We start from the raw sequence: 21,782 nt of genomic DNA, 5'->3' as shown, positions 1-21,782 counted from the left end.
ATGCTCCACAGCCCCAGATTACCACCATACGAAGTAAAGCATTATTATTACTTGCTTATTCATCCTTCCAGAATTTTTTTTTAAATCCAAGCAAAAGCGAGTATAGATTATATTCCTCTCTTGTTACACAAAAGCATACTATTTTGAACTTTGCTTGTTTTACTTAACGTACCTTGCGTTTTTCCCAAAATATATGTAGGCTTGCTCATGTTTTTGGTAGCTACATTGTAACTGTATTGTAACTGTATTGTAACGGTGGACTGTATTTTATTTAACCAGTCCCCTTTTGCTGGACAGTTTCCACCTCAAATTTTTGCTGTGTGTCATATGTATACAAGTATTTTAATAGGAATTGGAAATGTTTTTTCCCAATTTGTCTTAAAAATTTTTTAGCTTTATTGAGATATAATTGACATATAGAATTATAAGATATTTAAAGTGTACATCGTGGTGCTTTGATATATACATACATTGTGAAAGGATCCTCCCATCTAGGTAACACATCCGTCACTTCACATATTTTCTGTTTTTGTGTTTGGTAGAACATTTAAGTTTTACTCTTAGCAAATTTGAACCATATAATACAGTGTTCTCAATTATAGTCACCAGGTTTTACGTTAGACCCTCAGACCGTATTCATCTTGTAGCTTAAAGTTTTGTACCCTTATACCAGCTTCTCACTATTTACCCCAACCCCTGGCAACCACTTTTCTATTCTTAGTTTTCTATGAGTTTGACTTTTTTTTTTAGATTCCACATATAAGTAATACCATGCAGTGTTTATCTTTCTCTGTCTGGCTTATTTTAACTTAGCATAATGTCCTTAAGTTCCATCCTTGTGTTGCAAAGCAATGATAATTCCATTGCATGTATACACCACATCTTTTTTTATCCATTTATCTATTGATGACCAAATGGGGGACATATTTTTCCCCAACTTATTTGTCTCTTGGTTTTGCTCATGGTACCTTTTCCTAAGCAGAAGATTTTTTTACTTCTTTTGTGATCCAGCAGTCTAATCAAACAGTAGAATTAAGAAAAAGGCATGGGGGAAATAAGGACCAAGGAATTGATGTAGAGAACTAGGTAAAGTCTTACAGCAATCTCAACAGCCATATGTATCTATTCAGCTGATGTTTATTGAGCCCTTATTTTGTGTCAGGAACTATGCCCATAAGTGCAATGATGTTGTGGTGAGAAAAATCAGATACAGTCCTTGCCCTTGGCTATTTTTAAATTTACTGGAAAGACAAACATTATCAGATAATAAAAAATATATCAAGAAATTGCAGTTGGGTAAGGGCCTTAATGCTATGAGACAATGTCATAGGTTTAATTTAAGAAGTCAGTGAAAACTGCAGTGAATTATGAAATATGTATAGGAGTTCACTGGCAAGGAGCGGAGAGAAAAGCCATGCAGGCAGAGAGGCAGTACCTTGTTGCTGGGGGAGGTATTGAGTTTGAGGGACTGTAAGAAGAACAGTATGACGGCCGGGGAGAGAAAGCAAGTGGAAGCTGGAGAGATAGTTGAGAGTGTTGTAAGTTATGATAAGGAGTGTTAAGAACTCCCATGTTAAGAAGAGTGGGGTTCCACTGAAGGGTTTTAAACATGGGAGCAAGGTGGTGGACAAGATCAGTTTAGATGTAAGGTGTGTAAGGGTTAGAGTAGAAGCAGGTAGGCCAGCTAGGAGGCTCTGGTCAGAGAAGAAGGAGAAGGGAGTTTGGAAGCTTGCATTTGGTGAGGAGTGGAAAAGTGTAATGGTTTAGAGAGTATTTAATGATTGACTTGGTGTGGGATGTGAGAGAAAGGGAGGTGAGAAGGATGACTCCTGGGTGTCTGGCTGGTAGAGAGTGGCGCTGTATGGTGGAATATTATATTCTGAAAGACAACCAGTTTTGTTGGGATGATAATGGTGTTTTTTTGGGATCTGTAGAGTTAGGAATGCCTTTGAGACAAGCAAAAGCAGATGTCAAGTCAAGTCAGCAGTTGAATGTACAGGTATGTAGCTTGAGACACCAGGTTTGGGCTGTACATAGGTGACTGGAAAATGTCTGTGTAGATAGGTGGTAAATTAAATCATGGGTGGGGATGAGATGACCTGCGTGAGATGGGTACAAAGGAAAGAGTAGTGGACCCAGAACTGAGTTTTGATAGATTTGAGCATTTAGGAGCATGAACCAACAAAAGACACAGAGAAGGAAACTAGAACTGTATGCTGTCATGATGTATAGACAAGCAGGAGTGGCAGGTGTATTGAACCCTGCTGAATTGTTCAGACAGGTGAAGGCAGACAGGTGTCCATTGGCTTTGATGTCATGGAGGTTGTTGGTGACCTCAGAGCAAGTGATGGGAGTGAGAGCAGATTGTGGTGGGTTGAGGAAGTTAGGAGGAAAAATGGAGATACAAGGTGTAGATTTCTCTTTTAAGAGGTTTTACCGAGAAAGGGAAGAGAGAGGCAACGGGGCAGTTTGTAGAAGGATGTGAAAAGCGTTTTGTTAAATGGGAGAGAGTGAATATATAAAAGCAGAAAACGAGTAATTGGCAGTTTTAAGGTTCTGAGAAAGTGGAAGGGAATGTGATCCAAAGCACAGTTGGAAGGAGAGAGAGGTCTGCAGTTGTGATGGGAGGAACGGAGCCTAGGATAGGACGCACAGTAAACTGAGAATTAGGAAGAAGAGTTTTTTTCATGATGCTCTCTATTTTCTCTCTACAGTAGGAGGCAAAAGCACTCACTGAGAGTCTCATGAGAGGATGGAAATTTCAGGGTATAAAGAGAAGAAAAATTTGAAGCTAGACTGAATAAGTCGACCAGTGAAATGTAGTTGGGTCGCTGGTACTGTCCAGTGCCACTGAGTATTGGTGACATGCATTTACAATAGAGTGAATCTGCCCCATATTTAACTTGAGCAGCCTCTCTGCAGATGTACAGAAAGTATATAGATCATTGGATTCATCCAAATCATTTGGCTACATGGGTGCAAAGAAAAGAAAGAGGGCAAGAGTGTAAGTGAAGAAGTGCTGATGGATTGGGAGAAGCTGTCATGGATTTAATTAGTGGAAGTTCCCAGCAGGCTGAAGAACTGTCACAGTGGAAGATCGTGCAAGTAGGAATAAGAGCAGATTATGGTCAGAGGGCATGTTTGTAATACTTAGCTTGGAGGGGATGCAGTTAAATGCCGGAATCTTTAATGTTGGAAAAGCTGTTCAGCAGATGGCGAGACTGGGCAGGGAGATATCGCGACCCATCTTGGGGAACCGAAAAGGAAGATGGTATTTTCTGGTCCCGCTCCTTAGCTGGGCTGATGGAACAGGTGTCAACTAACCAAACTTCTGATTTGGTTTCATTCCCAGGTGTTTTACTAATAGGGCTCCAAAAAATAATAAGCAGGAAGGCAAAAGGCTCCATAAGTCTACTAAGAGAACCACGTAAATGCTAAGTGTTAAGATTTCAGTGTACGTTATGTATGTGTATTGTGTCCAGAACCACCCCTTTCCGGTTTATAGTGGGAGTTTTTGGAAGTTCTGAGAAGTAGAAGTTGGATGGGATGAGTGATTGCAACAGAGCTGGAGAGATGGATAATGGCAAGGGAGTCCAGCAAGGGAGATTGCTGTAAAGGGGCCTTTGAAGTCAGGGGACTCATTGCCTTTTAGGGTTTTGGGGACTAGGAACTTGGGGAGTGGGTCCAGCAAAGGGAAGGAAATGTGGGCCTAAAACTTTTCAACAATACCCTAAGTAACCAGACTGGTGGTTCAGTATGTCCCCTAGTTCTGGATTGGAGGTAGTTGGTTCAGAGATTAATATTTAATAAATGCCAATGGTTTGAAGAAGAAATAAGTTTATTGAGACAGATTTCATAAAACCAGTGGACAAAAGGGCATGTGAAATCCAGATGTTCAGATAGTGTCTGCTATCTATATCACCCAGTGCTGAAATGAAACTTTTTCTTTGGATTTATATACACAATTTAATGAAAGAACTGGAATTTTATGTGACTTGCCTGGGGTTCAGAGCAAGTTTAAGACTGATGACCAACACAAGTGCAGACAACTTGTGGTTCTACTTTGAATCTTCAGAACACCAAAGCCCTCTTCTCTCCAGTCGCTTTTGTTTGCCTTTCATCTGTCATCTGAAGAATGTGGTTTCCTTTCATGGGCCGGAGGCAAATGAAGTCAGGGCATTGTTTTGTAATACATTGGCAGAGAGATTCAAAGTTGCCTTATTTTCTCTCTGCATAAATGTTTCGATTTTTCGAAGGCAAAAATAGACTGTGCTTGACAAGTTGCTCCAAATCTAAATGTCAACAAGATGGGGACTGTGCCCCCTGGAAACACTTGCCTTGGTGGCATGTTCGGGCAGGTGCTATCAACTGTTTTATCATGAGAGGTAATCTTTTGCATTTTGCTGTGTGTAGACTGGTGATGTACATCGAGAGAGACAGCAGAAAGACCACTCCAGGCAAGGAACAGCAAAGCGGCAATGAGTACCTGTCCAAATGCCTGGACCTGCTCACCTGTCACATCGTGCAGGAACTGCCACGAATCCTGGGTAAATTGGAGTCTCGTCCTCAGGCCCCTTGCTGCTTACCTTTCTGCGACTTGGCATTTAGGCATCCCTTCTTTTTTTGTTCTTGCCGGTTTTTTTTTTTTTTTTCAGGCGAGTGCAATGACACTTTTTCTTGAATGTGTAGTTTCAAAATTTGAATGTGCCTTATCTGTTTTCATAATTATTTGTATCAGTGACATGAATGAGGCAATGAGCAGGCTAATGGTTACATTGAGTGTCATCTAGCAGTTTTGGAAAATAGAAGGAAAGCGTTTTAATTGGTTAAAATTGGACTTAGGCTATCATTTTAGGTAACTTTTCTCAAGATTTCTCTCTGCATAATTCTGAAGAAAAGCTTTTCCTTCAGGTTATAGCCACAAATTTATTTTTTGTTAAAAAAATTTTAAGTGCATAGGCATTAACATTTAATATTAGAGAATTTTGATATTAAAGTTCAACGTTTGAAATTTTCTTTGGTCTGAATAAAAGATGAAAGTAATAATGATTTGCAAAGGATGTTTATTACAGCTAACAAAATTGGTTATTCCACTGTTATTTACAGACATGAAAATAATCTAAGGAATGCGTACGTGTACGTTTAGTTTAAATCTCATTCCATGCTTTTCCAGCAGATGTAGCTATAAACCAGAAATGTTTAAAATGTTAAATTTGACCCAACCCATTATGGTAAAAGATATTTAGATGCAGAAATTCAGAATATTAAGTCAAAGTAATGAAAATATCTTCATGGCTGATTTGACAGTAACTTTTTGCTCCTTACTAATACTGTGGGAGATTTTTGCCTGTTAATGACTGAAAATAGAGCATTTCAAAATTTATTTGGATTGTAACCTTTCTAAAATCTGCAAACCAGAGGCCATGAGCTGGTCAATTGATAGTTGAGTTTCTTATTACCTGACTCGTCATATCTTAGGAGATGAGGGATTCAGGTATCCAACAAACAAGTTTTATTTATTATTGGACTTGCCATCCAATGAGAAGTATTAGGAATTGATATCTTATAACTACCATCCTGTTCTATTATTAAAAAATTCTGATCTATAATCTGTTCACTTGTAATTTTTTAATAACTTTTTTCTGTTTACAAAAGTAATGAGTGCTCATGGTTGAAATTCGGCAAGTGCAAAAAAAAAAAAAGAAAAAAATCATTTCTATTTTAAATTTCTAGGTGAGAGATCAATTTTATATCCATCCTGACCCCAGAGGCCACAACTTTCTGTTGTAATGTCAAGAGTTGTGAATAAAACAATGCAGCTCCTACCCACTTCTTTTATTTGGAGATTAATTGCCTCACTCAGCAGTCCCATTAGTGTTCAACCCACAACCAGTGGTCCCTACGTATCTGTGGTCTCTAACCTCACGTGTGCTCTGGGGTGTGCTTCGCAGGTGACATTCTGAACGCCTTGGCTAACGTTTCTGGTCGTAAACACCCATCCACAGTTCAAGCGAAGCAGCTGAAGATGTGTCTCCCCCTCATGCCTATAGTGCTTCACCTCGTAACGTCTCAGGTATCATCCTGTTTGGAAAAAATGTATATAAATGTGACTCCCTTCTTTGTAAACTGGAGCTGAGAAACATCAACTCAGACAAAACATTTTCATTTTTCTTTTGTACATGGCTTTCGGGATTTAATCTGTGGAAACTTTCATCACACAGGTATTTCGACCTCAAGTTGTAACAGAAGAGTTCCTTTTCAGTTACGGAACTATTCTTGTGAGTAATGCTGAATTCTTCACGTTCCTAATAAAAATGTGGCTGTCTACTGTTTGTGGGATTTGGTGTCAGAATGAGGTAATTTTAAAGTCTTAGTGGTATTTATTTGTCTCTAGGGAAGTGACCTTTTTGTATTTTTATCTGTTGACTGTAAGAAAATTTGACATTTGGAGGAAAAATACATTCTCTCCTGATAATGCACTTTGTTCAGAGACAGACCCAAGTAGCGTAAATAAGTCCATAGAAAACATTTACATAGATTTTGATATTAAACATCATGAAAAAATTTAAAATAATAAATTAAAAATTTTAATATATTTATATTTAAAGTGTGCACTTTGATACACTTTGATATGTGCACCCCTACGTTTATAGCACCACTGTTTACAACAACCAGGACATAGAAATAACCTAAATGTCCGTGGACAGAAGAATGGATAAAGAAGATGTGATACATATATACAATGGAGTGTTACTCAGCCATAAAAAAGAATGAAATAATGCCATTTGCAGCAACAGGGATGGACCTAGAGAGATTATCATATTAAGCAAAGTCAGTCAGACAGACAAATATCATATGATATTGCATATATGTGGAATCTAAAAAAAATGATACAGATGAACTTATTTACAAAACAGAAACAGAATCACAGACATAGAAAACAAATTTATAGTTACCAAAGGGGTAGGTGGGGGAGGGATAAATCAGGAATTTGGGATTAACATATGCACACTAATATTTAGAAAATAGATAACCAGAAAGGGCCTACTGTATAGCACAGGGAACTGTATTCAGTATCTTATAATAACTATAATGGAAAAGAATCTGAAAGAGAACAGATTTATACATACATAAAAAATGGAATTCTGGGAATATAGTATCATCATTTACTTTGGCTAGCGTTGTTGAGTTTTGTGCAGTATCTCTTTTTGTGATGGTATTTCTCTAACTTGAGCTCAATTGTTTTTTTTTTGAGCTCAATTGAACCTTGCCTTTAATTTTGAAGAGATGAGTAACAATGAAAAACAAATCATCATATTATCTTTCACTTTGATTTTTGCTCACAAAAAATAGCCTCTTTGTTCAAGTTGTGGCTCGTGAATTATGTTATCTTTTTCCCTTGCCTGGAATAGTTACAGTATGTACTATTGATAAAATGGGGAGCTGTACAAAGGGTCACACAGCATCTTCGGTCTTACTTTGATATTAATAATAAACAGTGAATGGAGATTTTCAAAATGCCATGTCATATAGGTATCTAGTTAAAATGAAGTAAACATCTCAATTTTATTGCTTGTTTGGAATAAAAAAAAAAAGATTGCCACCCACAAGAGAGAATATAGTTTTCTAGAAGAGTCATCATACGGTGAAGTATGATGTTTTGAAGTATGAATGTTGAGAAGAGAGGTCACTGATTTTTGTGAGCAGTGTGTTTAGTCAGCGCAGTACGGGTCCTTTTGTACTCATTTTCAAAGTGTTATCATCCTTGAGTCCTGAATTCTACAAAGCACATAATTTTCCTAGTACATTCATGAATTTGAAAATTATTAGAATTTTGTCTGCCACCTCCTTTAATTTGCTTTTTAATTGTTTTAAAGGACAATGTGGGCATCATTTTTAACAGAACTATAATTCTGTATTTGTAACTCCACTGCACTAACATATTGATGCCTGAAAAGAGTAATTTTGCCCTTGTAGCCCACCTTGGAATATTTTGGCACAGTGATCGTTTGGGACAGATATAATTGTGTTCATTCTCTTATTTTTTCTCATGTGTAGTACTTTTCTGGGCCTACATTAACTGAGTACAGTTTAGGTTTTCAAGGAACTACCAATATAAAAGTCCTCCAATATAAAAGTCTTTGTGGACTTTAGGGAGACCTCATCTGCTCCATGTAACTCATCGGCTTCCACTGAGAAAGGGCCTCCTCATCTTCTTCTCCCAGGGGTGGGTGTACCCTTTGAAGGTTGGGGGTGTTCTGTAGGGCTCTGTGTGGGTTTTCTTAACAAAAGCACTTTCAGGGCATAGAAAATAACTTGCCTAGTTCAAAGGTAATTGTGATACTGAAAATTCTTTAGCAGTCTTTCCCCTGATAATGTCACTCAAGTACTGGGAGTTCATACACATAATGAAAAAGGTCTTTTGGCTCTCTTTGGACCATTTTCCTGGTTTGAGTCATGGCCAGTCCCGGAAATCTTTTGTTGTTTTTCTTACCTCATCTGTTATTTGGCCTCAGCTGTGTGTTCATCTTTCCTTACTCGGTGTTGATGGCACTGATGAGACACTAGTCCAGGGAGAATAGTATTGGCTAAAATCAAGGACCTGGATTTAGTTACCCACCCAGCTCTAGTGTACGTTATGATGAACCGTTGAGAGTTAGATGTTGCTTCTGTGAGTTGATTCACAGTCTACTCAGAAGATGCCACAAATACTGTTGAAGTCACAGTGCCCCTCTGGTGCCGGAGGCATAGACAACTCCCCGGCAGCCTACAGCCCCTTAGAAGTTCATGGTGTTCATTTGCACAGTAAAGCCTCTTGAGTTTTCTGCTTTAAAAGAATTACTTTACATTTTGCATAGGCAAGGCTTTCCTGAAGTTGTTTGAGAGGTTTTGGGTTTGTTTTTTCTGGGGGGGTGATGGTGGGAAGGTTGCACAATTATAAATGTTTGTAGGCCAGTGTGCAGAATGGCTTTGTGGAACTGGCCAGAGCACAGTGCTTCTCCCGTCCTGGTGGCCTGAGGGACCAGACCATTCATGTGTATACACTTAGCACGGTGTTGTGAAAGCCCTGCTGTTCTACCTGGAGGTAAATTATTAGTTTTAGTGTTTCTCAAAATGTGTCTGGTTGAGTAGCTACTGTATTATGGCAGGCCTGTTGTCCTTTTATATTTAAAAAATACGCCTTACTTTGAGGTATCCAAGCTTGGTCCACCTTTAGTAGCTGTATACTTGACTTCTGCTGAAGGAGCTCTCCAGGAACTGCTGGCCTGCCTCAGGTGGTATGATCTCCCCTCATTAGAAGGCTCCTGACGGCACAGGCCGGAGGGGGCATTGGAATTGTGTTTCCCATTGGCTTCAGTTTTCCTACTGGCACCAGGCATGGTTTGCCTGTTAACCTATAGACATCTTTTATCTTTTTGGTAGAAAAATTCAGGGTACTTCTTAGATGGAGGCATGAGTAGAGGAATTAACTTTTTGTAAACACTTCTTCTTCCCCAAGTAAAATGAAGTTTTGGTCTCCTTATGTTTTAAAGAGGCAAGTGTTTGGAAGCAATTTAACAGGGCACTTTTAAACCATTATTAAGCTTTCAAAGGGTCCAGGCCAAAGAGAACTACATAGCTGATAATTTCTATTTTCACTTCTTATTGGCAGAAGCAATGTGCCATTGTATCTGCCTCCCTCTCCAGTTTAAAAAAAAAAAAAAAGTACCTAGGGATACTTTTAGCAGGGAAGCATCTAGGGAAGTGCTATGAGGAAGTTCTGTGGTTAATTTCACCGTAGTTCTTTCGAGCCTCCGTTGAATTGGGCTGAGAAACAGGAAGTAATGACAGGAAGGAAATCTGTTTGAGAACTCATGATGTGTATTATCCTTATGTTCACTGTGTTTCTTGTGTCCTTCTGAAAGTGCTCTTGATTAATGAGCTGAGGAAGAGGACTTTGTTCTTAAGTTCTGGCCTCATCAGTTTATAAAAGTACAGTGGTTGTGTGGTGGTTATAGTTTTCTACAAAAAGACATCAAAATTCAGATTTTCAAATGAAAGAAATGATAAAATTATTGTGATTTTTCACATAAGAATATAATTACAATCTCTGTCATTGATAAATCTTCACTCATCCTGGGCATTGGGATGATTATTAAAAGACATACTCCTGCCCTCTGCAGGTTTTTATTTATTTATTTATTTTATTTTATTGTTTTGGCTGCACTGTGCAGCTTGCGGGATCTTAGTTCACTGACCAGGGATTGAACCCGTGCCCCCTGCAGTGGAAGCTTTGAGTCCTAACCACTGGACTGCCAGGGAATTCCCTGCAGATTTTTATTTTAAGTGAATGTTGTTTTGTTGATAGATTGTGACTTCACTTGTAGCAGATAAAGCAGAGAGTGTACTCTTATATTTTTTTTTAAAATATACTATATAATTATATTTTTTAAACATCTTTATTGGAGTATAATTGCTTTACAATGGTGTGTTCATTTCTGCTGACTATATACTTACTCATTGCCGCACGAATGTTCTTGTTGTAAGGTTTTTTCCTTTTTTCTTTTCTTTTCTTTCTTTTTTTTTTTAATACAGACCCCGAATTGATATACCCACCTTGCTTTGAGAGCTTATTCTCAGCTTCTCTGAAGTACTGGATAGTAATGCAGGGCACTGGTCTGCCCTGGAGACACAGCTTTCCCTTTTTCTCTCTAGATAGGGCCATTTTTTTGCCCCACAGTAAGTGTCCATCCTATTTGTTCCCCTGCTAAACTCCCAGCTTTGAAGCTCACACCCTTAGAAGATGCCCCACGTACTGTGGTCATCTACAGATTTTTCTGGGTCATTGCTTCTTGCTCAGAGTCTTTTAGCACTGGGCTCATTGTCATTCTTAGAGAATCGGGTATCCCTAGGGAGGATCCTTCCAACACCTCAGCCTCTCAGCTCCTCAACCACCTCTCTGCCCATGAGCTTGTCTTTCCCTCCCTCAGTTCCCTCCGCCCATGGCCTTATATTCAGCGTCACTGCTTTCTGGCTCCCACACCTAATTTTCAGCTCTCTAGCCCTGCTCCCCATCTCCAACAGCCTTTTAATTCCTCTGAGACTTAAATTGGCCTTTTACCACTTTGCATTCACCATCCTGCCCTCCCTGGGCCCAGTGACTTTTCTCTTTACTCCCCTTAGAGTCCCTGGTTCAACCCCTATCCCTGCCACACACACCCGTAATCCCTCTCCTGTCTCTTCCTCCGTTGTCCTCCTCTGGCAAACCCAAGTCCTCGTTCAGTTTAATTCTCTACCTACCCCACCCCTGCTTTGAGTGACTAAGTATGGCTAGAGGAAAACACGACGAAAATAGCTGGTCTCACTTTAAATTCATGACTGCTCATCTCAAACAAGCCCTCTCTGCAGACTGGGACATCTAGTTCCTTTTCCTAATTTATACACCTTCACGCTCACCTAGATGACTCTTCATATGTTCCCTCCTCTCCTTGAATCTGCAATGCCTCCTGCCCTGTCCTCACTCTCACCTGATTAATTCCTATTACACTGAGAATGAAAAAGAAGGAATAGATCCAAAGAGATTTAAATTGTTAAATCAATGAAACATTCAGTAGGGATTTTGTTTTTAAATTAAACTGGGGAAGTATAAGGAAGAAAATAAATTGAAAGAACCCTATTGTTTCACCGTCTAGAAAACCCTTGTTGCTGTTAAAACAGAAAAAAAATGAATGCATGTGCATAGCTAGAAAATTCCAACAGTGCAGAAAAGCAGAAAATGAATAGTGAAAGCGTACCTCCTGGGCCAGTAGTCCTCCCCAAAGGGAGCCTCTGCGAGTGGTTCCTGTGATTTCTTCCTCGAAAATTTTTGTTCACATCTATGTTTGTATATTATCTATATATTCTTTAAAAAATTATATAGAAAGATCATACTATAAACACTGTTCTCCCTCTTCTTTCTTTACTTAAGTAAGCTATTGACATTTAAGTAGATTTATTGAAGTCAAAAGACATCTTTTTATGAACTCTCTTCAACATCAAATCCATATTTATTCAGCCAAAGTTATGTGCCCATGTTGAAATTTTATGAAATTATTTCAGCCAAATTATTACGAAAAGCTTACAGTGCCTCTTTTTATTATTTATTTTATTTCGTTATTAGTCTTTTTTGTTTTAGTTATAGACTGAAAAAGAGAATTCAAGCATTTATAAGATATATGCTTATTAAAGAAAATGTAGAAAATTATAGTGATATTGGAAGAAAAATATCACCTATAACTATCAGTCGTTAACAACCATTGTTAACATATTGTTGTTTACTTAGTGTTTTCATGTATATGCATTTGTGTGTAGAAATCTACGTATGTATATATAAGATATGTATATGACTTATACCAATACATGTGGTTGAAACTATGTTGAGTATATATAGATTTGTATTCTTTTTTCCATTTAACATTGTATCATAACTATTTTCCCGTATCTTAAATTTTTTTTTCACATTTTTTTTTTTTTTTTTCGGTACGTGGGCCTCTCACTGTTGTGGCCTCTCCCATTGCGGAGCACAGGCTCCGGACGCACAGGCTCAGCGGCCATGGCTCACGGGCCCAGCTGCTCTGCGGCATGTGGGATCTTCCCGGACCGGGGCATGAACCCGTGTCCCCTGCATTGGCAGGCGGACTCTCAACCACCGCGCCACCAGGGAAGCCCTTTTTTCACATTTTAATGGCTACATACTGTCCCATCTGTATGAAGTGTATACAGTTTGATATCATTTCAGTTAAGTTTAAAAATACTGAAACAAAAATAGTATTTAGAGACATATGTATATGTGGTAAAACTATTAAGAAATGCTGAGGAAATGATAAATTCATGGCAGTGGTTATCTCTGGAGGAATGACAGGCAGGTGGGATGTGGGAAGCTCATGCAAAGAATTGGGAATATCTTAGTTCTTAACTCGAATGGTAGGTTTAAGAGTCTTTATTCTTTATAACATAAAATCTATCTATATATCTTCTTTTGTGTATGTTATATATAGTCTTGTTTTTTGAATTTTTGAATTTTATCTTTTTATACAGCAGTTTCTTGTTAGTCATCCATTTTATACACATCAGTGTATACATATCAATCCTAGTCTCCCAATTCATCACCCCACCCCCCCACCCCCCACTGCTTTCCCCCCTTGGTGTCCATACGTTTGTTCTCTACATCTGTGTCTCAATTTCTGCCCTGCAAACCGGTTCATCTGTACTATTTTTCTAGGTTCCACATACGTGCGTTAATATATGATGTTTGTTTTTCTCTTTCTGACTTACTTCACTCTGTATGATAGTCTCTAGATCCATCGACATCTCAACAAATAACCCAATTTCGTTCCTTTTTGTGGCTGAGTAATATTCCATTGTATATATGTACCACATCTTCTTTATCCATTCGTCTGTCGATGGGCATTTAGGTTGCTTCCATGACCTGGCTATTGTAAATAGTGCTGCAGTGAACATTGGGGTGCGTGTGTCTTTTTGAATTATGGTTTTCTCTGGGTATATGCCCAGTAGTGGGATTGCTGGATCACATGGTAATTCTATTTTTAGTTTTTTAAGGAACCTCCATGCTGTTCTCCATAGTGGCTGTATCAATTTACATTCCAACCAGCAGTACAAGAGGGTTCTCTTTTCTCCACACCCTCTCCAGCATTTGTTGTTTGTAGATTTTCTGATGATGCCCATTCTCACTGGTGTGAGGTGATACCTCATTGTAGTGTTGATTTGCATTTCTCTAATCATTAGTGATGTTGAGCAGCTTTTCATGTGCTTCTTGGCCTTCTGTATGTCTTCTTTGGAGAAATGTCTATTTAGGTCTTCTGCACATTTTTGGATTGGGTTGTTTGTTTCTTTAATATTGAGCTGCATGAGCTGTTTATATATTTTGGAGATTACTCTCGATTTTGTCTTTTATAGCTGTTATCAGTTGCCTTATGTATTGAGGTGCTCCTATGTTGGGTGCATATATATTTATAATTGTTATATCTTCTTCTTGGATTGATCCCTTGATCATTATGTAGTGTCCTTCCTTGTCTCTTGTAACATTCTTTATTTTAAAGTCTATTTTATCTGATATGAGCATTGCTACTCCAGCTTTCTTTTGATTTCCATTTGCATGGAATACCTTTTTCCATCCCCTCACTCTCAGTCTGTATGTGTCCCTAGGTCTGAAGAAGGTTTCTTTTAGCCAGCATATACATGGGTCTTGATTTTTTTATGCATTCAGTGAGTCTGTGTCTTTTGGTTGGAACATTTAATCCATTGACGTTTAAGGTAATTATTGATATGTATGTTCCTATGACCATTTTCTTAATTGTTTGGGGTTTGTTTTTGTTTTGTGGTACACGGGCCTCTCACTGTTGTGGCCTCTCCCGTTGCGGAGCACAGGTTCTGGACGCGCAGGCTCAGCGGCCATGGCTCACGGGCCTAGCTGCTTCACGGCATGTGGAATCTTCCCGGACCAGGTCACGAACCCGTGTCCCCTGCATCGGCAGGCGGACTCTCAACCACTAAGCCACCAGAGAAGCCCTGGGGTTTGTTTTCGTAGGTCCTTTTCTTCTTTTGTGTTTCCCACTTAGAGAAGTTCCTTTAGCACTTGTTGTAGAGCTGGTTTGGTGTTTCTTAATTCTCTTAGCTTTTGCTTGTCTGTAAAGCTTTTGATTTCTCCATCAAATCTGAATAAGATCCTTGCTGGGTGGAGTTATCTTGGTTGTAGTTTCTTCCCTTTCATCATTTTAAGTATATCATGCCACTCCCTTCTGGCTTGTAGAGTTTCTGCTGAGAAATCAGCTGTTAACCTTATGGGAGTTCCCTTGTATGTTATTTGTCATTTTTCCCTTGCTGCTTTCAATAATTTTTCTTTGTCTTTAATTTTTGCCAGTTTGATTACTATGTGTCTTGGCGTGTTTCTCCTTGGGTTTATCCTGTATGGGACTCTCTGTGCTCCCTGGACTTGGGTGGCTATTTCCTTTCCCATGTTAGGGAAGTTTTCGACTATAATCTCTTCAAGTATTTCCTCGGGTCCTTTCTCTCTCTCTTCTCCTTCTGGGACCCCTATGATGCGAATGTTGTTGTGTTTAATGTTGTCCAAGAGGTCTCTTAGGCTGTCTTCATTTCTTTTCATTCTTTTTTCTTTATTCTGTTCCACAGCAGTGAATTCCACCATTCTGTCTTCCAGGTCACTTATCCATTCTTCTGCCTCAGTTATTCTGCTACTGATTCCTTCTAGTGTAGTTTTCATTTCAGGTATTGTATTGTCCACCTCTGTTTGTTTGTTCTTTAATTCTTCTAGGTCTTTGTTAAACATTTCTTGCATCTTGTCGATTTTTGCCTCCATTCTTTTTCCGAGGTCCTGGATCATCTTCACTATCTTTATTCTGAATTCTTTTTCTGGAAGGTTGCCTATCTCTACTTCATTTAGTTGTTTTTCTGGAGTTTTATCTCGTTCCTTCATCTGGTACATAGCCCTCTGCCTTTTCATCCTGTCTGTCTTTCTGTGAATGTGGTTTTCGTTCCACAGGCTGCAGGATTGTAGTTCTTCTTGTTTCTGCTGTCTGCCCTCTGGTGGATGAGGCTATCTCTAGCTCATTTTTTAAAGGAAACAAACTGATATATTTCCTGATTGTGTGTTTCATAATAAACTGGTAGGAACACTTTAGTGATTGTGATGAATTATTGGAGAGTCAGCATGAACTAGCTTGAGAGTTGAAAACTCCTGGGGGCTCAGTCTAAGGTAGGGGACACTTTGTGGGTTTTACCTCCAGAAGCTCCACCTAGTTCTCCCATTAAAGATTGGGAAAAAATCTCATGTTCTTGACAGTCCAGTGATTAAGACTCTGCGCTTCCAATACAGGCGCTGCAGGTTCGATCCCTGGTCTGGGAACTAAGATCCCACATGCTACTAGTGTTGGAGGGTCTCCTGAAGAAGTAGGGGGGTGGCTGTGGTTTACCATGGGGACAAAGACACTCTATAGTCTTTTATATGTACCAAAAATTTTAAGAAAATCATTGGATTATAATAAGATCTATTGATATTTTCCGCTCCAGGCTAATTGCTGACATAGTTAGTTTTTATTCCAAGGCTATCTTATATTTTATTTGCTATTTGTTATCATATCTAAAATATGATATATGTATTATTTTGTGAGCTGGGGCAGGCACTCAGCTGCAGTGTCTCCGTGCATCACCAGCACAGGTGCTCCGCCTGTTATTAGCCGGGGCAGTGATGGTTTCATTCACATCATGTTCACAGAGCACCCCTTCTGTTCGGAGCACTCACTTGGGGTCTGGGAGGTTCACCCCAGGTTGTTCACAGCTGAGCTGCTCAGGTCTGCCTCTGAAACATTGTTGGGGGTCATCCCACAGGGAGGCATGGGCATGGTGTGTGGGGCACAGTTAAGGGAGTTGGGGTCGGGGTACAAAGTATGTAGGAGGGTCTCAGAACAGTGGTGAATTTTGAAGACAGGCCTTTAACTGCTGCATCTTGATGCAGTACTGATGCTCAGGGTAGCTAAAGCTTGACCTCCCTTTGAGATGACTGTTGCTCCTGATTCAGTGCCATCCTCACTAATGTCCCAATGTACTGCGTGAGTAAGTGTGGCACGTTGGAAATGGTTTATGTGTCAACTGGATTATCCTCACTTTACCAGGTTGACCTTTCTGTGCTTATATTGCTATTGATTTTATTTTAACATTTCGTCTCACTGGTAGTGATTTGTGTATTTAAAAATGATTATAGTTTATAGTGTATATATACTATTCATATGATCATGTTTCAAAGCTATGATTATAGTGTTCATAATATGTATATAGTACTTAATGCCTTCCATGAGTTATTTCATTAAGAATGATAGAGTTTTGGGCAAAATGTTACTGTTTTTTTAAGGACTGTCTTATAAATATTATTTATTTGCAGTTACCATTCATGTGTAGTGTAGAATTATCCAAGTTTTAAAAAAAATTTCTAATGACTTTTGTGCATTAACTCCATCAAGAGACTTTCTAAAAATATTATCTTTCCGCTTCTGGATGAAGAAATTAATGCCTACTTATCCCATGAAATTTAGAAACTGTAGAAAAATATAATGCGAAGATAAAAATCACTTGATTCCTACTGCCTAGAGTTCATCATGGTGAACACCTATAGGATCATATATTCAGTTTTTTCTGTGCATTATTCTTATATCAGAGCTATTTTAAAATCTCTATTTATTAACGTTTTTATTTTTTACAGAGTCATATTAAATCAGTAGACTCAGGAGAAACTAACATAGATGGAGCTGTAGGTGAGTAGACCATGGGACATTTTACATCTGTACTTGAGGTATTCTGATATTATGATTTTGGACATATAAATAAACATCTATAATAATTAACTGTATTTCTAGGACTGATGGCATCAGAAGAATTTATCAAGATCACCCTGTCGACTTTTGAAGCAGTGATACAGTATCCTGTTTTATTGAAAGACTATTGCTCTACGGTCAGTTCTGGCAACTTTGGAGAAAGATACTTCTTTGTTTACTTGGTAATTCCGTATATAAAGAGACTAGTTTACATGTGCTTGGTTCGTTTATGTTCCTCACATGAAATAACCATTGAGAAAAGTTGCCCCTTGACAGGATGAACATAAGAAATCCCTTCCTTCCTTGTTGACTTGTTTTTGGTGGTTCTTTGCTCATTATTCTCTTTCCCTTCTGGTCCACACCTTACCCCCAGTGTGCTCCTTCTTACTCCTTGCCTGATTATTGGTTGTAACCAACAACGAAGACTCTTAGAACAGAGTTTCTCAACCTTGGACTATGGGCATTTGGCGATGGACAGTTCCTTGCTTTGGGGCATGTCCTGGGCATTGTAGATGTTTAGTAGCATCCCTGGCCTATACATAGTAGATGAGGGTAGCACCCAGTCCAGCCCCCCTCGGCTGCAACAACCAAAAGGGTCTCTACACATTGCCAGATGTCTTCTGGGCAGCGAAATTGCCCCCATTTGAGAACCTATGCCTTAGGGTCATCCTTAGGTGAGCTGAGTGATGACTTTAGAGGAGGGAGGAAAGTTTTGTGACTACGTTCTCATCAGCAGAAAGCCCTCAAGAAAAGGAGCCAGGTAAGACGAGGACCACAGCAATCATTTTCGTATTCTCTCTCCTGGTTCTAGGGGTTGACTTAGGTCAGCAAGGCAGTTCTCAGTCAGGGTCTTTCAGGAGGTTCCAGTCAGTGGTGCCTGGGGCTGGAATCATCTGAAGGTCACTCCCTCACATGTCTGCCTCCAGCTGGGACTCTGCAGGCATCTCTCTCCATCTCTGTGGGTGTCCCCAGCAGGGAGACTTCAGGGTGGCCCGACTTCTTACATGGCAGCTTAGGACTTTAATGATACATTCTCAAGAGAGAGGGGATAATTATTTTTTGAGGGTAGGAAATGTCTACCAGCCCTTTATGGTTGTTTTCTTTTCAATATATTTTATTATAAAATATAAAGTACAGAAAAGTGTATTAACGTGTGTGTAGTTTGATGACTAGTTGTAAAGCAAGTGCTCAAGAAATCACCACCCAGTTAAAAAAGAAAAACAAAACGGAATGTTACCATTCTGAGCCCCGAAGTCCCCTCAATCACAAATCCTTTCCTCCCTGGAGAGGGGACCACTGTCCTGACTTTCATAGTAATCATGCCTGTGTGTTCCTTTGTGGGCCTGTGCCTGCATTCTTAAACAATATAGGCTGGTTTTGCCTGCTTTTGCTGTTTGTTTCAATACGGTATGTATTCATTTGTGACTTGTTTTTTTTGCTCAGTGTTTGTAACATCCATGTTGTTAAGTATCTTTGTGCTTTTATTCTTCATGAGTGTATAGTGTCCCATTGTAGAAACCTGAGTATATGAAATATCACAGTTTACTTATTTATCCTTGATAGACATTAGGCTATGTCTAGTATTTGGCATTTACAAACAATACTGCTATAGATATTCTTGTTTATGTATTTTGCTCCACATAAGCATGCATTATTTCTGGGGTACATACATAGGAACGGAATTAGTGGTTATAGGAAATATGCAAACTCAGTTTGTCTAGAAAGTGACATTGTGTTTTCCAGAGAGGGGGTGCCAGTTTACTTTCACAGCAGCACTGCAGGACCTCATGTCCTCGTTCTTCCCAATTCTTGTTATTTCAGCCTTTTAAATGAATGGGTGTATAGTGATGTTTCACCATAGTTTTAAATTGTATAGTCAAGACTACTTATGAGGCTGAGTGGTTTTTCAACTGTTTACTGGCCCTTTGGGAATAATCTTTTATGACATGCTTGTCCACGTCTTTCTAAGATTTTGGTTTTCTTGTGTAGTTTTTCAAATTTATTGGCATAAAGAAGTTCATAGTATTTTCTTGCCAATTTTTCTTAGTGTTTGTGTAATCTAATAATATATCCTTTAAAAATATTTGCTATTTACTGTTATTCCTTCTTTTTCTTCTCTTGAACAATCTAACTAGAGGTTTCTTAGTTTTACTGACTTTATCAAAGAGCCAGCCAGTGTTCGGTTTTGCTAATCTCCTACATACTATATGTTTCTTTTCTCTTTTATTAGTTTCTGTTCTGTTTGCTTAATTTTGTTCTAATTTTGTTAATTTCTGTTCTGTTTGCTTCCTTTCTCCTTTCTTTGGATTTATTCTGCATTCTTTTCCTAACTTTTTGAGATAAATAGTTGATTTTTAAAAATATTTCTTCCTTTCTAACATATGCATTGAAGATTGTGTCTCCCTCCTAAATACTGCTTTAGCTGCATTCCACAAATGTTGGTATGTAGCATTTTTGGTATATTTCAGTTAAAATATTTGCTTTCATTCATGGGTTATTAAGATAAATAAATTTTCAAACATATGGGCACTTTTTAGTTTTTTTTAATAATTGATTTCTGACTTAATTGCATTGAAGTTAGAGCAATACTCTAATTTCAGTCTATTGAAATTTATTAAGGCTTGCTTCATAGTCCAGTACAAAACTTTTTGGTAGATGTTCTGTATGTGTTTGGAAAGAATAGGTATTTTGCAATTCTTAGGTGCAGTATTCAGTTATATGTCTGTTAGGTTAAATTTATTAGCTATCTTGTTCAAATCTTTTCTATCTTTTTAAATTTTTGTCTGTTTGTCCTAGAAGTTACTAAGAGAAGTGTTTCTAAATCTCCTTTAAGGCTACTATGAATTTGTTTATTCTTGTGTAGTTCTGTAGTTTTTGTTTTATATATTTTGAAGCCATATTATTAGGTGCATGCAAATTTAAAATTATTATGCCATTTTATGAAATTGACCTTTTTCTGATTGTAAAGTGACCTTTATTTTCTAGTAATGTTTTTGTCTTAAGATCTGTTTCATCCCAGCTTAATATAATCATACCTGCTTGCTTCCTGATACATCTTCACTCATTCTTTTCCTTTCAACATCTCTCTGTCCTTATGTTTAGATCTGTGTCAAGTAAATATCATATAGTACTTAAAAAAATCTAATTTGACTTTTCCCTGGAACATGTACTCCATTTACATTTACTGTAATTGTTAGTATATTTAGATTCATTCCACCATCTTCTTTCAAGCTTTGTCGTACATATTTTCTCTTTTCCTACTTCTACTTTCTTATCTTTCTTTTCTGTTGGCTAACTTTTTTCTGCATTTTTTTTTCTCTATGTAAGGTTGGTAGCAAAAGCTGAACTTAAAAAGAAATGATCTTTTCTTTAAGTAAAATGCAGGCCATAGCCTACTCAACTCCATTTAGTCCTCTCATGATATATATGTAACTTTTACCTGATATATATATATTTTTTGATATTTTAAAGTCTGTCTTGTTTCTCTCTCTTTTTAACTCCCTTTTGTTATGAAATGATAAAAGAATACTCATTATTACTACTATAATATGTTCATTTGCCTTTGCCCCCATATTTACTACTTTTCTTGCTTTTCTTTCTTTCTTACTTCTCAGTCCTTCCATCTGGGTTCACTTATTTCTGACTGACATTCATCCTTCACAGTTTTCCTTAGCTTTGGGTGAGCTGGTGGCAAACTCTGTCTGATAAAGTCATTGTTTCTTTTTGTTTTTCCCCAAATATTTATTTATTTTATTTGGCTGCGTCGGGTCTTAGTTGCGGCATACGGGACCTTTTAGTTGCAGCATGCAGGACCTAGTTCCCTGACCCTGGATTGAACCCAGGCCCCTTATATTGGGAGCACGGAGTCTTAACCACTGGACCACCAGGGAAGTCCCAAAGTCATTGTTTCTTGAGGTAGATTTTTTTTTTTCTGAGTGTTGAATTCTAGGTTGGCAGTTACTTTCGTTGTTGTTTAGTACTGTGAAGATACTATTTCATTATCTTATGTTCTGGGTTGTTGCTATTGAGAAGTTCACTGATAGTTGGTTTTTCCTGTGAAGATAATCTGTCTCTCTGTTCCTTGTTTCCTCCTAAGACTTTTTCTGGGGTGGAGGGGGGAGGGCCTTTGGTTTCTATAGACTCACTGTGTCATAACTAAATATGAACTTCTTTTTGTATATTCTGCTGAGGATTCTGTGTCCTTTTTGAATCTGTGGCTTGTCCCTTTTTCTTCAACGTTGCAAAATTCTCAACCCTCATCTCTGCTTATCTTCTCTCTCCCCTGCTCCATCTCCTTTTAGCAGCTCAGATCCCGTGTATATTAAACTTTCTCACTGTATTTTCTATACTTCTTACTGTCTTTCTGTATATTTCACCCTTTCTCTCTCAGTTATATTGTGGTTAATTTTGCTCTGTTTC

The 21,782-nt window shown here is 38.3% G+C and overlaps 1 protein-coding gene across 13 annotated transcripts in view; it reads left to right on the top strand.

The window, feature by feature from the left end:
- ULK4 (unc-51 like kinase 4) overlaps positions 1-21,782 on the top strand; it is a 529,281-nt gene that overhangs the window by 142,395 nt on the left and 365,104 nt on the right. For 11 of the 13 annotated variants that reach the window (XR_007469880.1, XR_007469879.1, XR_007469881.1 and 8 more), the window contains 5 exons: positions 4,414-4,547; positions 5,952-6,073; positions 6,222-6,278; positions 17,252-17,303; positions 17,406-17,545. Coding sequence is in view for 10 of the 13 variants with exons in the window: in XM_049693609.1 (XP_049549566.1) it covers positions 4,414-4,547; positions 5,952-6,073; positions 6,222-6,278; positions 17,252-17,303; positions 17,406-17,545 (505 nt within the window). In the remaining 3 variants the exon portion in view is untranslated. The remainder of the gene's footprint in view (positions 1-4,413; positions 4,548-5,951; positions 6,074-6,221; positions 6,279-17,251; positions 17,304-17,405; positions 17,546-21,782) is intronic. The other 2 variants (XM_049693607.1, XM_004277864.4) reach the window with 1 other exon arrangement.

The sequence above is a fragment of the Orcinus orca genome, chromosome 10 (genome assembly GCF_937001465.1).
Source record: "Orcinus orca chromosome 10, mOrcOrc1.1, whole genome shotgun sequence".
NCBI lineage: Eukaryota > Metazoa > Chordata > Mammalia > Artiodactyla > Delphinidae > Orcinus > Orcinus orca.
This window is presented reverse-complemented; position numbering and strand designations above follow the sequence as displayed.